General features: G+C 41.4%; 1 protein-coding gene across 1 annotated transcript; it reads right to left on the bottom strand.

Annotated features, from left to right (window-relative positions):
* Nucleotides 1–11,433: 11,433 nt before the first annotated feature.
* LOC309683344 (interferon epsilon-like) lies at nucleotides 11,434–11,988 on the bottom strand (the record flags this gene model as incomplete). The annotated part of the gene is made up of 1 exon (XM_082497602.1): nucleotides 11,434–11,988. The coding sequence occupies one exon, from the start codon at nucleotides 11,986–11,988 to the stop codon at nucleotides 11,434–11,436; it is 555 nt and encodes a 184-aa protein (XP_082353728.1).
* Between the last annotated feature and the right edge of the window lie 1,248 nt (nucleotides 11,989–13,236).

Here is a 13,236-nt window from a genome sequence, read left to right as displayed (position 1 = left end):
TAGAGGAAAGGATTTTCCACTTCTTATTTAGAAATGTCTATTTATTTATGCCCCTGCGAAATATGGGCACTGCTGGCAGAGAAAATGTATGTGTGCATCCTAGTTTACTTCTGCCCTTAAGCGTCTGGGATATCTCAGCCTAAATCAGGTGAAGAGAAACGTCATAACATGTTTATAAACTCCCTTCTGCCAATAAATTATTTTTCCCACTGACACTCACGGTGAAAACACATCCCATCCTACAGTGAAATTTGAAATTTGATGTTATGACTGAAGAAGTCACCAAGGACATAATAAGCATAGGATGTTATGTCTAAGTACAAAAATTCTGGGGAAAAAAATGTGCCTTACCGGGTCTCATCCCTACTGTGAGTGGCATTGAGCTCCTGGCAAGACCATCTCCACTCCCTGTGGTGTCATGGAGAGGTGAGAAATGCCTCTGTGGCAAGCAGGTGATTTCCTGGCAAACACAGCGGGACACTGTGTTTTTCCCGGTCACATCTCCCATCTGGGACCTCAGCAGAAAGGTGTTGCAGTTATGCCTGGCTTTCCTGCTGGTGTGGCAGCCCACTTTCACTGCTCAAGAATCATCACCTTTTTCCAGGCTAAAGAATGTATTTCTTTCTCAGGAGGAAATAAAAAATCAGTGTTAAATAAAGGGTTAAACAATCAAACAAATGGCTCGGCCCACAGCTCTTGCAAAACAGCTCCCACACCACTTGCCTCTGGGAGGACAACTGGTGTGACTAACACTGCCAGGAGTTAAGCTCAGGATGGTAACAAGATCCAGCCATAGGAAGAACAGCTCTTTTCAAACATCGGGCAAATACATAAAAGCAACAAAATCCCACCTAGCTTTGTGATGTGGAAAACCCCTCTTGTGGGCAGCTGCCAAGTTAAAGCTCCCGCAGATGACAAGGGCACCTGCAAGACCTGGCAAGCTGGATACCGATGCCCTTGCGTGTTGCTGGCCACCCCCGTGGCACATCCTGGCAGGAGGCAGGGGGGCAGCTAGGGCTTCCCTGGCAGCCCACAGCCCCCTGCACAGTGGGGTAGATGCCGGGACACCTGCACCAGCTGATGCTACCCTGCCCCGGGCAGGGTTTTAGGGCAAAACAACCGGTGCTGAGGAGGTGGTGCCCACCTCTGGAGCATCTTGAGGGCTTCCCTGTGATGGCAGCTTGGCCCTGTGGACTGGATGCTCATTGCTTGCTGGGAAAAAAAATCTCCTGGTGTGATGGCATGTGAGAGGAGTGATGTTGTCGTCTAAAAGGAACGATGTTGGTGCACTCCAAGCCTCCCCTGTGATGAGGAACGAGGCATCGCAAAGGGAAACAGCTAGAAAATTTCCTTCAGAGGTGTACTTCCGAGCTGAGCTATAGTGCTATTATATGGCAATGCACCGCAGTGGTGGAACCTAGGTACAGGCATCATAAATCCACTATTACATGGATATTCAGATTCTTCTTTGGGACATGCAGAATACAATTCAGCCAGTGGGTTGTAGTAGATCATAATCCACTATTACATGGATCATAAATCCACTATTACATGGATCATAAATCCACTATTACAATCATAAATCATAAATCAGGGATCATAAATCCACTGTTACATAGATATTCAGATTCTTCTTTGGGACATGCAGAATACAATTCAGCCAGTGGGTTGAAGTAGATTTGGCCAATCAGACCTGATGCTAGCCCTTAGGATCTGTTTTTCACGAGAAAACTCCTTCTCTGAAATACAAGGGTTTTTTCTGTGTACAAGTTGCAGTTGAAAACATATTTAAGGTCTTTTTAGTTGTGCGATGTGCAGTGGTGTTTTTGTAGTGTGGTGGCCTAAGGGCATGAGAAAGAAAGATCAGTAACAAGAGCTAACAGCTTTTGCTAGACTAGATGGAAGAGGAAACACTTCCAGGCACAGAGGGCTTGGAGAAAGGCTTTTATGCTTAAAACATTTGACAATTTTGTAAGCTGCAAAGGCACTCAGGTAACAGCATATGTTAAATGACACTATTGGAACACGTTAGCTGGGTACGGGAAGACTAGAATAAGACCTGGAAAAAGATCTAGCTTTTATTTTTGGAAAATAAATTTTATTCTCCACTCCAGCTACTTCTCTTGCAGACAAACTTCTGTCTATAAACTACGTAACTAGCCAAAATAAACCCCAAACCTTTTATGTAACTGCTGGCATCTCTTAAAACAAACTTCATGACTGTTGAGCATGTGTTAAGTCTGAGACTCCTGGATTTCTCAAAATCTAAATGGATTGTAACTGTGTTTGGTTTCTCTGCATCATAAGGTGGGAAAAACACATTCTGTCTAGGCATGTTGCTTGTGTCACGGGGTGCTTTCTGTGTAAAGTTAGCAGCCCTGAAATGTTTCATGTGATACGGAAAGAACGTCATTCTCTTCAAGTAGGAAACATCACTAGGATAAAACATCTGCTCTTTTTATGCATAGATTTTGTTTCCAAATCTGCTCTAAAAGCAATATGCAGATGTGTCTTAACATCAATTTTCAATGTTCCTAGCTGTTAAATTTATGTCTCGTTTTCTCCATGACTAGATTTTTTGGCTACCTGAATTCAAGCCCATGTTTTGGCCAGTGGATTAGACTAGTTTAACTACTGGTAAATCACAGCTCTTAAACACATGTGTAACTGGAAGCACATGCTACGGCATTGTTGACTTCAGTTAAAGAGTAAATCCTGGGCTGCCTGGGGGCCATGGGGCTGATGCAGTGCAGTACTGGACACTCTCACTAGCAGGCAGAGTATTTGCCCAGTGCTGTTTGGTGTTTATGTCATGTGACCAAGACCGCCAGTGAGAAAAGGAAGGCTGTGCAGAGGCAGCAGAGGAAGCAAAGTCATCTCTGGACCACAAGCAAGTAACGGGGAAAAGTGTCAATGTTTTTGTCTGTACTCTCAAACTGGGCAAAAGAGGAGGCAGCAGCCGTGCCAGCTTCACGTCTCTCACACTCTGGCGATTTTGTAAATCCAGCGGAGACCCCAGCTTGAAAAGAGGTCCTGCCTCACCGGGGCTGACTGGCTGGTGTCATCTCACAGAATAAGTCACACCAGACAAAGTTCTTGCCTGCTTTAGGGTGAGCAAATATGTACTGGGTGAGCAAGCATTGCACCCACAAGGGTCCACCAAACAGATACGGAGCTGGCAGGAGTTTTAGCTTTACAATTTCATCAGGTGAAAAACAGATGAAGTTTGGACATGCTTTTGGAGAAAAAAAAAAAAAAAAACAAAAAACAAACACAAAAACCAAACAAACAAAACCAAAACCAATAAAACAAAAAAGAAACAACCCAAAACAAAACAAAAAAAAAACCACACAGTCAGCATGGCTTTGGCCACCTCTGAGTGATCTTTTGCATTTACTGTGTTTCAGGGCAGTTCGGCTCCAGTGCATGCATGGGTATTTCAGAAAAAGCAGACTGGTGGCGTTTCCTGGCCATTGATCTGCAGCTGGAGCAGAGCAGGAGGAACGATGAGGGAAGGGAAGCCAGACAAGAGCCTCCTGCCAGTGGCTGTCTAGACCTCCCAAAATGTCACTCGGAGGAGATGTGACAGCCTTACCCTCCTTACTTGTCACTTGCTTGGAGTCTCTGAGGGAGCAGGTCATCTGGTCTCTAGATTGACCTTTGTACTCGCAACCAGCCCTACAACTCTGCAGGAATATGTTGATTCTGGGGAGTCGTTACAGGTGGAGGTAATCAATAGAAAACTGCTGGCTGTGCTCTCAGCATAGGATAAAAACGCAAAGCGTTGTGCTTCTGTAATATACCTTAATCCTGTTTTTCATAAAACTATTTCTACATGGAAGCAACTTATCTTTATGATGCAAAGGATGACTTCTTTTTGGTCCAATTACTAGAACCTGATTCTACTGTTTTTAAAGAATCTGAATCTGCATATTCAGGGACAATATAATTTATTTTTTTAGGGTTACAATTTTTTTTACAATTTAATTTTCATACATGGAGTGTTGTAAATAGCATCACTCATTTTATATTTTTTAAAAAATATCCTTTATCGTTAAGTAGAAGTTCCTGACCTCCCTTCTCATTCCCAACCAGCCTTTTTTCAGCAGAGTGGGAAATTCACTGATTTTGCTAGGGAGGCTGTGAAAGGATTAAATAAATATCAAAGACATACCCAGTTCTGAAATGAGTCATGGTTCTACAGTCTCTGTGCTTCCCAGTTCCCTGCACTCAGTTTCATTGCTGGACGAGACCCACAGGCCCATCAAATATGCCGCTACAATAATAAGGAGTAATTACTGCTTGATAGGGTGGGAGATTCCCCTTTTTTAAGTGTCGGCCATTACCAACTCACTCATAATGGAAGTTGTGATAATAGCTTCTAACATTTTCTAGGAGTTTAATGGTTTGTACAAATAATGACCATTACCCTGCTATCACAGACCAGGAAGGAGAGGGAGACATGCCCTATGAAGGGTTTATTATCTGGAAATAATTGTAGTGACTAGTAATCACATTCAGCACAAATCCTTTTGAAATACATGTGAGTAGCTGTGACATGATTTAACACTGGTCCCAAGGACAACAGCATGAGCAGCAGGAGCTTATTTTTAACTATTAAAAAATTGTAATTGCAAGAAAAGATCTGTTACAGCCAATGTGAGCTTTTCCCAAAAGGTGGAGGCCAGAACTGAGTCCACCTTAAAGCCAAAGAGACTTGAAGAGAAATTATATTAATTGCTTAGAGAGAGCAATCTTTTTAAAAATGTTTGAAGTCAAACAAGCTTTTTTTTTTTTTTCTGGTAGAGGAAAAGCTTTCTGGTTTATATAAATATGTCTGTCAAGACATTTCCTTTCTGTGAAAATGAACAGAAACACACAGTACTCCAGCTAAGTCCAGAGGAAGTTGTGTAGGTTCTGGCCTACCAAGATAAGAAACTTCAGGAGTACAGCTGACAATAAGAGTTACAGTGAGTAGACATAGTGGTAACTGGTGTGCAAGGGGCAGAATCACTATTTGAAATCTCAATATTTAAGCTCCTTAGTGTGGATTTTTACTTTGAAAATGCATTACAATGTTTTAACTGTTAACTGTGTTTACTTCCACACTTTCAAAAGCAGATTATATTATTCACTTAGAAGATTGGATTCTTCATTGTCAAAGGTAACATGGTTTTAGGATGCTAATTGCAAACACTTGGGTTCAAGAAGGTTTGTCTTAGAAATGAATCAACCTTGCAGCCTCTTGTGGAGAGAACTGAGGCAGGACATGCATGTCTCTGTGCTCATCTACTCATCAGCACTGGTGAGGCCCCACCTCAAATACTGTGTTCAGTTTTGGGTCCCTCACTACAGGAAAGACACTGAGATTCTGGAGTGTGTCCAGAGAAGGGCAATGAAGATGGTGAGGGGTCTGGAGCACAAGTCTTGTGAGGAGCGGCTGAGGGAACTGGGGTTGTTTAGCCTGGAGAAAAGGAGGCTGAAGGTAGACCTTATCACTCTCTACAACTGCCTGAAAGGAGGTTGTAACAAGGTGGGGGTAGATCTCTCCTCCCAAGTTACAAGTGATTGGATGAGAGGAAACCATACTATCAAGTTGCACCAGGGGAGGTTTAGATTCGATATTAGGAAAAATTTCAACCGAAAGGGTTGTCAAGCATTGGAACAGGCTGCCCAGGGAAGTGGTGGAATCACCATCCCTGGAGGTATTTAAAATTTAGGAAGATGTGGTGCTTAGAGACATGTTTAGTGGTAGTTTTGGCAGGGTTAGGTTGATGGTTGGACTTGATGATCTTAAAGGTCCCTTCCAACCTAGATGATTCTATGATTCTGTTCTATGATTACCATGTACCACTGCTTCACCCTCAGCCCCCCTGAAATTAAAACAGAGGGTTCCCTGTTCACAGGAGCCATGGATTTGAATTTTAATGTTGTACAGAGAGAAAAGAAATTCGTCCAGGACACAACTAATGAAGAGCCTCAATTGTGTTTGGAAGTAAGGTGGGCTTGGAAGTGCATTGCTGCCCTCCAATTTGCGGAATGGGCTGTGGCACTGGCACATCTGCAAGCTGAGAAGAAAGATTGTCCTCACTTTCTCTGTCAAAAGAGTTTGCTCCTCTAGGAACACTCAGCACTGAAGAAAACCCTTGCACTTTACTAAGATTTCTTGATGTCAGTAGAAGTGTGGGAAACACTGATATAAATGACTTATCCTTGCCTGTATGAGGATTACTAGGAAGATTTTTGGACATAAAAAATCACAGCCACCTTATCGGAAAGTATCAAATAGAATCTTACTTTCTTTGTTCACCTTTTTTTGCTTTGCATGAAATTTCTGAAGCAAAGTAGATTCATTCTGCCAGTCAAAAGTGAGGACTGACACTTTCTTTTAGGATTTATTCTGTCTTTGTCACCCTCATTTCACAGTCTCCCCTCTGGTCACTCCCTCGAAGGATCCAGTGCTCTTCCACAACCGTGACGGGGGAAACACATTAGGGCTATCCCTGACAACGGTCAGGCTGAGTTGGAAGGGGTGAGGACTGGCAGGATGCAGCAGTCCACGGGCATTGTCTCCTCAAGGAGCAGTTCCTGACCCTGTCTTCAGCCACCTACAGCTGCTCTGAAGGACTTCACAGATGTCCTTCCTAGCAACAAGGGCTAATCCTGAATGATTATTGGAGAGTTATTTCCACAGGCTTTTGTCCTGTTTTGCTTTGTTTTTTTTTTTTCTCTGCTTTGGGTTCAGGGTTTTATTTTCATGGAATCACAGAATTTTCAGAGTTGGAAGGGACCTCTAGAGATCATCTAGTCCAACTCCCCTGCTAAAGCAGGATTGCCTAGAGCACATTACTCAGGACTGCATCCAGGCGGGTCTTGAAAATCTCCAGGGAAGGGGACTCCACAACCTCCCTGGGCAGCCTGTGCCAGTGCTCTGTCACCCTCACCGTAAAGAAGTTTTTCCATGTATTTGAACGGAAATTCCTATGTTCTAACTTGTGCCCATTACCCCTCATCCTGTCACTGGGAACCATCGAAAAGAGCCTGGCTCCACCCTCCTTCAACCCACCCTTTAGATACTTGTAAGCATTAATAAGGTTTCCCCTCAGCCTTCTCTTCTCCAGGCTAAAGAGTCCCAGCTCTCTCAGCCTTTCCTCATAAGGCAGATGCTCCAAGCCCTCAATTGTCTTAGTTGCCCTTCGCTGGACTCGCTCCAGCAGTTCCCTGTCCCTCTTGAACTGGGGAGCCCAAAACTGGACACAGTATTCCAGCTGTGGCCTCACCAGTGCAGAGTAGAGGGGGAGAATGACCTCCTTTGACCTACTGGCAACACTCTTCCCTGTGCAGCCCAGGATGGCATTGGCCTTTTTGGCAACAAGGGCACATTGCTGGCTCATGGATAACTTACTGCCTACCAGGACCCCTCGAGCATTCTCCTCAGAACTACTTCCCAGCAGGTCTACCCCTAACCTATACTGGTGCTTTGCGTTCTTCCTCCCCAGGTGCAGGACCTTACACTTGCTCTTGTTGAACCTCATTAGGTTCTTCTCTGCCCAGCTCTCCAGCCTGTCCAGGTCACGCTGGATGGCAGCACGGCCCTCTGGGGTGTCAGCCACACGTCCCAGTTTGGTATCATCAGAGAACTTGCTGAGGATACACTCTGTCCCCTCATCCAGGTCACTGATGAATATACTGAACAAGATTGGACCGAGTATTGACCCCTGGGGGTCACCGATGGTTACAGGCCTCCAACTTGACACCGCTCCATTAATCACAACCCTCTGAGTTCTGTCACACAGCCAGTTCTCAATCCACCTCACTGTCACCTCATCTAGCCCACGCTGCCTCAGCTTCCTAATGAGGATGTTACAGGAGACAGTGTCAAAAGCCTTGCTAAAGTCAAGGTAGATGACATCTACAACTCTCCCCTCAACCAGCCAAACAGTTATAATGTCATAGAAAGCTATCAGATTGATCAAGCTTGATTTACCCTTGGTAAATACTGTTGATCACTTCCAATAACTTCCTGTTCCTTAACCTGTTTGGAGATGACATTCAGAATGAGTTCTTGTTCTGTTTTTTTTCCAACTTAAAAATGAAGTGAAGCCAGAGCTGACAGAACAGGCCAAACTCATGTAAGAATTACTTTGGACAGCTGTAGTTGACTGTGACTTGTGAATAACTTTTTTCCAGAGTAGAATCCAGAATAAGCATTCTTCAGTTCTGCTGTAGCTACTCTGAAGGTTCATGTGGGATACAAGGCGTTTGACTCTAGTCCCGTAAACCCACTCCAGAAAACAGCCTATGCATAGATGAAACCCTATCACTTTTAGTGCGGTTTCCCAAAAAGCGCAGCACAGCACATGCAAACAAGGTGCTGTGAGACTAGCCCTGAGCACAGCCATAACGGTGACTGGGGCCTGTGCTGCACAGCACTGGTGCCTGAGTCCTATGAGAAAATTTATGAAACTTTTTGGCATACAAGCAGTCCCATCTTGGAAGGATTTTGTTTCATCTATGTTAAATTTTCTGCGGGCATTTGAGATTTCACATTCATTATTTTATTGATTTCCATTTGAATGTAATGTATGTTAAAAACTTTATTTTGCTATATTTGTTTAACTGCTAGAAAAATACTAACTGGAAGAAATACCAGAGGTTTCAGTTAACCAGGGGCATAATATACATCTTCTATGATACAGCTGACCTGGTAACACAATGGTAGTAAAATACAGATTGCTCCAAAATGTTACAATGGCAAGGAGAAGAGGATCTTCTGGCTCTTCAGCTTTCTTCCTTTACCTTAAACACACTTTACCTTTCTTTAAAAAGTAAGAATAAAACACAGAAATATTGGTTTGTTATTTTATTTTTCCTTTTTATTTGTTCAGCAGCTATGTCTGTACCAGGGTCCCCATCTTTAAATAGGTCTTCTAGACATTGTCTCAGTACAAATAATTTCTGTTACCTCACAGTTGACCAAGAAGTAATTGAAATCAAATGCTGGTTTATGAGCTGCTGTTCATCATCTCTGAGATCTTCTTCTTTCTTTCAAGAATAACTCGTTATTCTTTCAATTCCCTTCAGTGAACCCAATAGCAGTTTATTGATAAGCGGCATGCTCATAAACAGCTGAAACACCATCTTGCCAAAATACACATAGGTTCACCTACAATACTTACACTTGTCTATAATCTCATTTTGCCCTCTAGTGCCCATTCTGTTTTTTTTTCCTGCACAGCAAAGTAAACTGTTGACTGAAATGTCAAAACATATTTGTATTCAGCAGTGAGATTTTTAAGGATAATTATGAACTAAAAAGAAAGCCTAATGGTATGAGAGTTTCTGAAAAATCAGTGGGCCGTAAATTAACATATTCCTACTGGAGGCAAGTGAGGCAATAATAACCGGGATCCTTCATGACACAGCAGCTGAGAATATTTCCAAGTTTCAGTAAAAATGTGGCCATTGCAATAACAGTTGATTGCATTGCAGAAGCCACCTAGGATATCAGAACCAGAAAGGTAAGTAGGCTGAATGTCCTTTTATTGTACAGGCTTGAAGAAGTGCACAAAAAAAAACGATGAGCAGAAATAAGATTTGAAACACTCTAGCACGCCATTTCAAGTGCTATTACTTACAAAGACCAAAAAATGCACATTTTGCTGTAACATTTGTGGCAGGGTGTCACCAGGCAGAAAAATGGCTCTGATACTTTGCTCTGTTTCTTTGGTCTTTTCTGTTGTTCTGGACCATGGTGAAGTTGTTAGCTGGTTTTATTTTTGGTATTTCAGCTTCAGACCTGATACCCATGTCTCTCATCACTTCTTTAGCTTGCATCCACGAGTGGTAGAGAACAGAATATGTACACCCTGCAAAAGAGACCAGTGTCACAGATATAGTACCTGAGATCTGGTGTGTCATTTCTATTGTTCTTACCAGTCAATTTTTTTTTTAATGTACCTTTTGTATTGTCACTCATTTGAATGATACTCTTCCAAATGGCTGGAGATCAGGGAAAGCCTGAACGCGGTTCCTCATCTGATGCTTAAACAAACCTCTAGCAATTTCAGACCTCTGGCACTAACATCACCCTCTCGTGGGAGCCACAGCCATGCTCGCTCTCTCCTCTGCTTCTTTATGCCAGACCCAGAAGCCTGGGCTGAATGTACATCAGCCTTGGCCACAGGAAATAGGGTTTTTTTGAAGTTGTTGGGTTTTTTATCAATATTCATTAGGTAACAGAGCCTGAGTATAACTCTTCCCCCTTACTAACATACAGCAAGTGACTAGGGAAAACACAGCCATTTGAAATAGGGTTGCACAGGGGCAATTTCCCAAGGGTAAAATCTCAAATTAGTGGATTTTTGCCCAGTTTGTTACAAGTTGTTTTAAAGAATTTTATTATATTGGCATTATTACTCAAGGCTATGTGGTTTGGAGGGGAAATTCATTGGAATACCAAGGGCTATATGTTTCTGGGGGTCAATTTGTGAGCAAAGGGAAAGAGGCAGAAAATTCCATGCAATAATAAAACACAGCACCGAATGGTAATGTTTGAGATGGCAGTAGCCTGGATGAATATGTCCATAAGCAATTAGGATGTGCCACAGGCAGATGTGGCTTTAGGGTACTCTTATATAGAGAAGTTATTTCAATATATTGAAATATATAGTAAACTATATTATTAGCTTTAGCTTGTGAAAGTAGTTAAACACAGCAGGAAGGAAATAAAGCCTTTACCACAGATAGTTAGAGGAGGCAAAGACCCTTCAATTGAAAATAATAATGTCCAACTGAGAAGTTACTGCAGAAGCCATAGCTAATGCAAACAATATCCTATGTAGAAAAATACTTCTAGAATTACCTCTTTGAACAAAGCAAATGTTAGAAGGGCTCAAATGTATATATAAAAAATACATTATTGGAAAAGAGCATACAAGCTTTGAAAGAATAATGAATGGTTTCAACCTAAGCCAGGACCACTTAAATAAACAATATAGTACTACATTTTTGATGCAGACTCAATCAGTACAAATCTAGCAATTCCTGTAAGGTGAGAGATGTATAGTCCATTCACAAATATATGATTCTCTGTATGCAGGTGAAATAGAGATGGAAAGTAACAGCACATTTTCTCAGCAGAAAACACCACAGGTTGACACTATTTATCATAAGATTACAATCCCTTCCAATGGAGTAACCCTCACTGAAAAGTCATCTAGATTAATTTATAGCTAGTGTAGGCACTTTGCAAGGGAAAAAGTGTACTTATATTGAATAATGCATTACATTTGCAAAAATAAATTTCAGCAACATCATTATTTAAATATGATCAAAATGAACTAGAAGCACAGCCACAAAATAGATTATAGAACAAATAATAAATATAAATATTTTTAAAGCTAAGTTATGTCAGGTCAAAATCTTTGTACCTTAGTTATTAAGCTTCCTTATGACTTTATCAATCAATTGAAGACATCTCCTCATTTCTGCACGGCTGATCTCCCAGGAGCACAAGTTGTGTTGTTTGTCTTTAAGAAAACAGTCTATTTTTTGGAAGTACTTTTTCAGTTTCAGCCTGTTGACTTCTTTACTCTGAAAATAGTGGGTTTGCTTCTTGATTACACATGCTTCCAATTGCTCAATTTGCTGATAAAGTCCATTTTGGAATTGTTCTAAAGCTGTCCCATCCCAAGCAGCTAGAGTTAAATTTTTGTTAAAGATATAGAAGATGTGTTGGAAGATCTCTTCAATGGCCATTTTGACAGTCTCTTTCTGTCTGGGCTTTAGCACCTGCTCAGGAAATCTGAAGGACTTTTTCTCTCTTAGACATTGTTGAGGAAACTTTTTGCCCATTCTGTCCAAAAGTTGCAGGCTGTTCTCAATAACTTTTCTTTGCTGTAAAGGAAGGTGATTACATCGAAGACTGGAGGTGGTGGTGGTGCACAACAGTATGAGGCCAACTTGCATCAAGCCAAAAGCATTCATGATAAAGAGAAGTTCTCACGTTCTTCTTTTCCTGTGTATAAATTCTGAGAGACTGGCTGGGATGCTTGAAGATCATTTGTAGGCTCCTGTTTCTTCAAAATCTTGAAATATAATTATTCTGTAGGAGAAGTTTTCTTTCATCATTTTTTGGTTTTTAAGGTTTTCCCCCTTGTGTATGCTTTTGACACTTACCACTTTCATTTTCTGCTTTATGACTTCATTGTCTTTTTTTTTTTTTTTTTGGCAACTTTCTTTTTATTTCAGCTGAATATTAGAATGTTATATATCTCTTAGATTATCTATTCCCTCTCCCCCAAAAATTCTACAGGAAGTATGATATGATGAGAATTTAAAAGAAAAAGTTACAGAGATATCCTTAGTTTCTTAATATTTTAGCAGTGGAAGAACACATTGAAATAAAATAACACTTTCAGCGATGGGCCAGGGACCTGCTGAATACTCCTGCCATCCTGTCTCCACTGCATGATTTATACTTCCAAAATTCTGTTAAGCTTTCTCTACCTGTTTTCATTCAGGGAAAATATTTTCTTTCTCCTCACCTGTATTTCTCTTGACCATTTATACTCAAAGGACAGATATCCTATCATTAAAATATGAGTGTGTATATATATATAAATGTGTATATGCATTAATACTTATGTGTATTTTAATACATACACACTGTTAGTTAAATGAGGCCTTCATCTCACTTAGAGACTGTAAGTGCCATGCGAATACAAATGCTTACATGGGAACAGGTTGGATACTTGGGCAAAATACTCACCTCTCCCCCCCCATCCCTTGAGTAACTGAGCAATAATTAATATTAATGCCAGTAGAGCACAGGTCTGAATTCTGATGTAAAATGGGAAGAGTATGAATAGAGAAGACAAAAAATACTCTAAAATTCAGCCATTTTCCTTTCCCTAGCCATATAACAGAGGAGGTTAGGACTACCATAGCACACTGGGAAATCTGGCTCCTGCTTTTGACTTTGTTTTGATGACAGATAGTCTTAAACTACCATTTTGCTGTCTTCCCAGCCTCCTGTGCAAACATATGTCACTGCAAAGGCAGTTCTCTGCAGATGATTACGTTTTGATGAAGAGGTCAGATAAACTGCTTTTTTAGTCTGAGGCCTGGGGCTCTGTATTGTTGTTCTGTTGTTGAACCCATTGCTGTGTGGTTGGGTTCATTCCCAGTCTCTTAGTCACTCTGAGCAGATTTATGGTACTATCTTAGGGCTTC

Source organism: Vanellus vanellus (assembly GCF_965231255.1).
Source record: "Vanellus vanellus genome assembly, chromosome: Z".
NCBI lineage: Eukaryota > Metazoa > Chordata > Aves > Charadriiformes > Charadriidae > Vanellus > Vanellus vanellus.
This window is presented reverse-complemented; position numbering and strand designations above follow the sequence as displayed.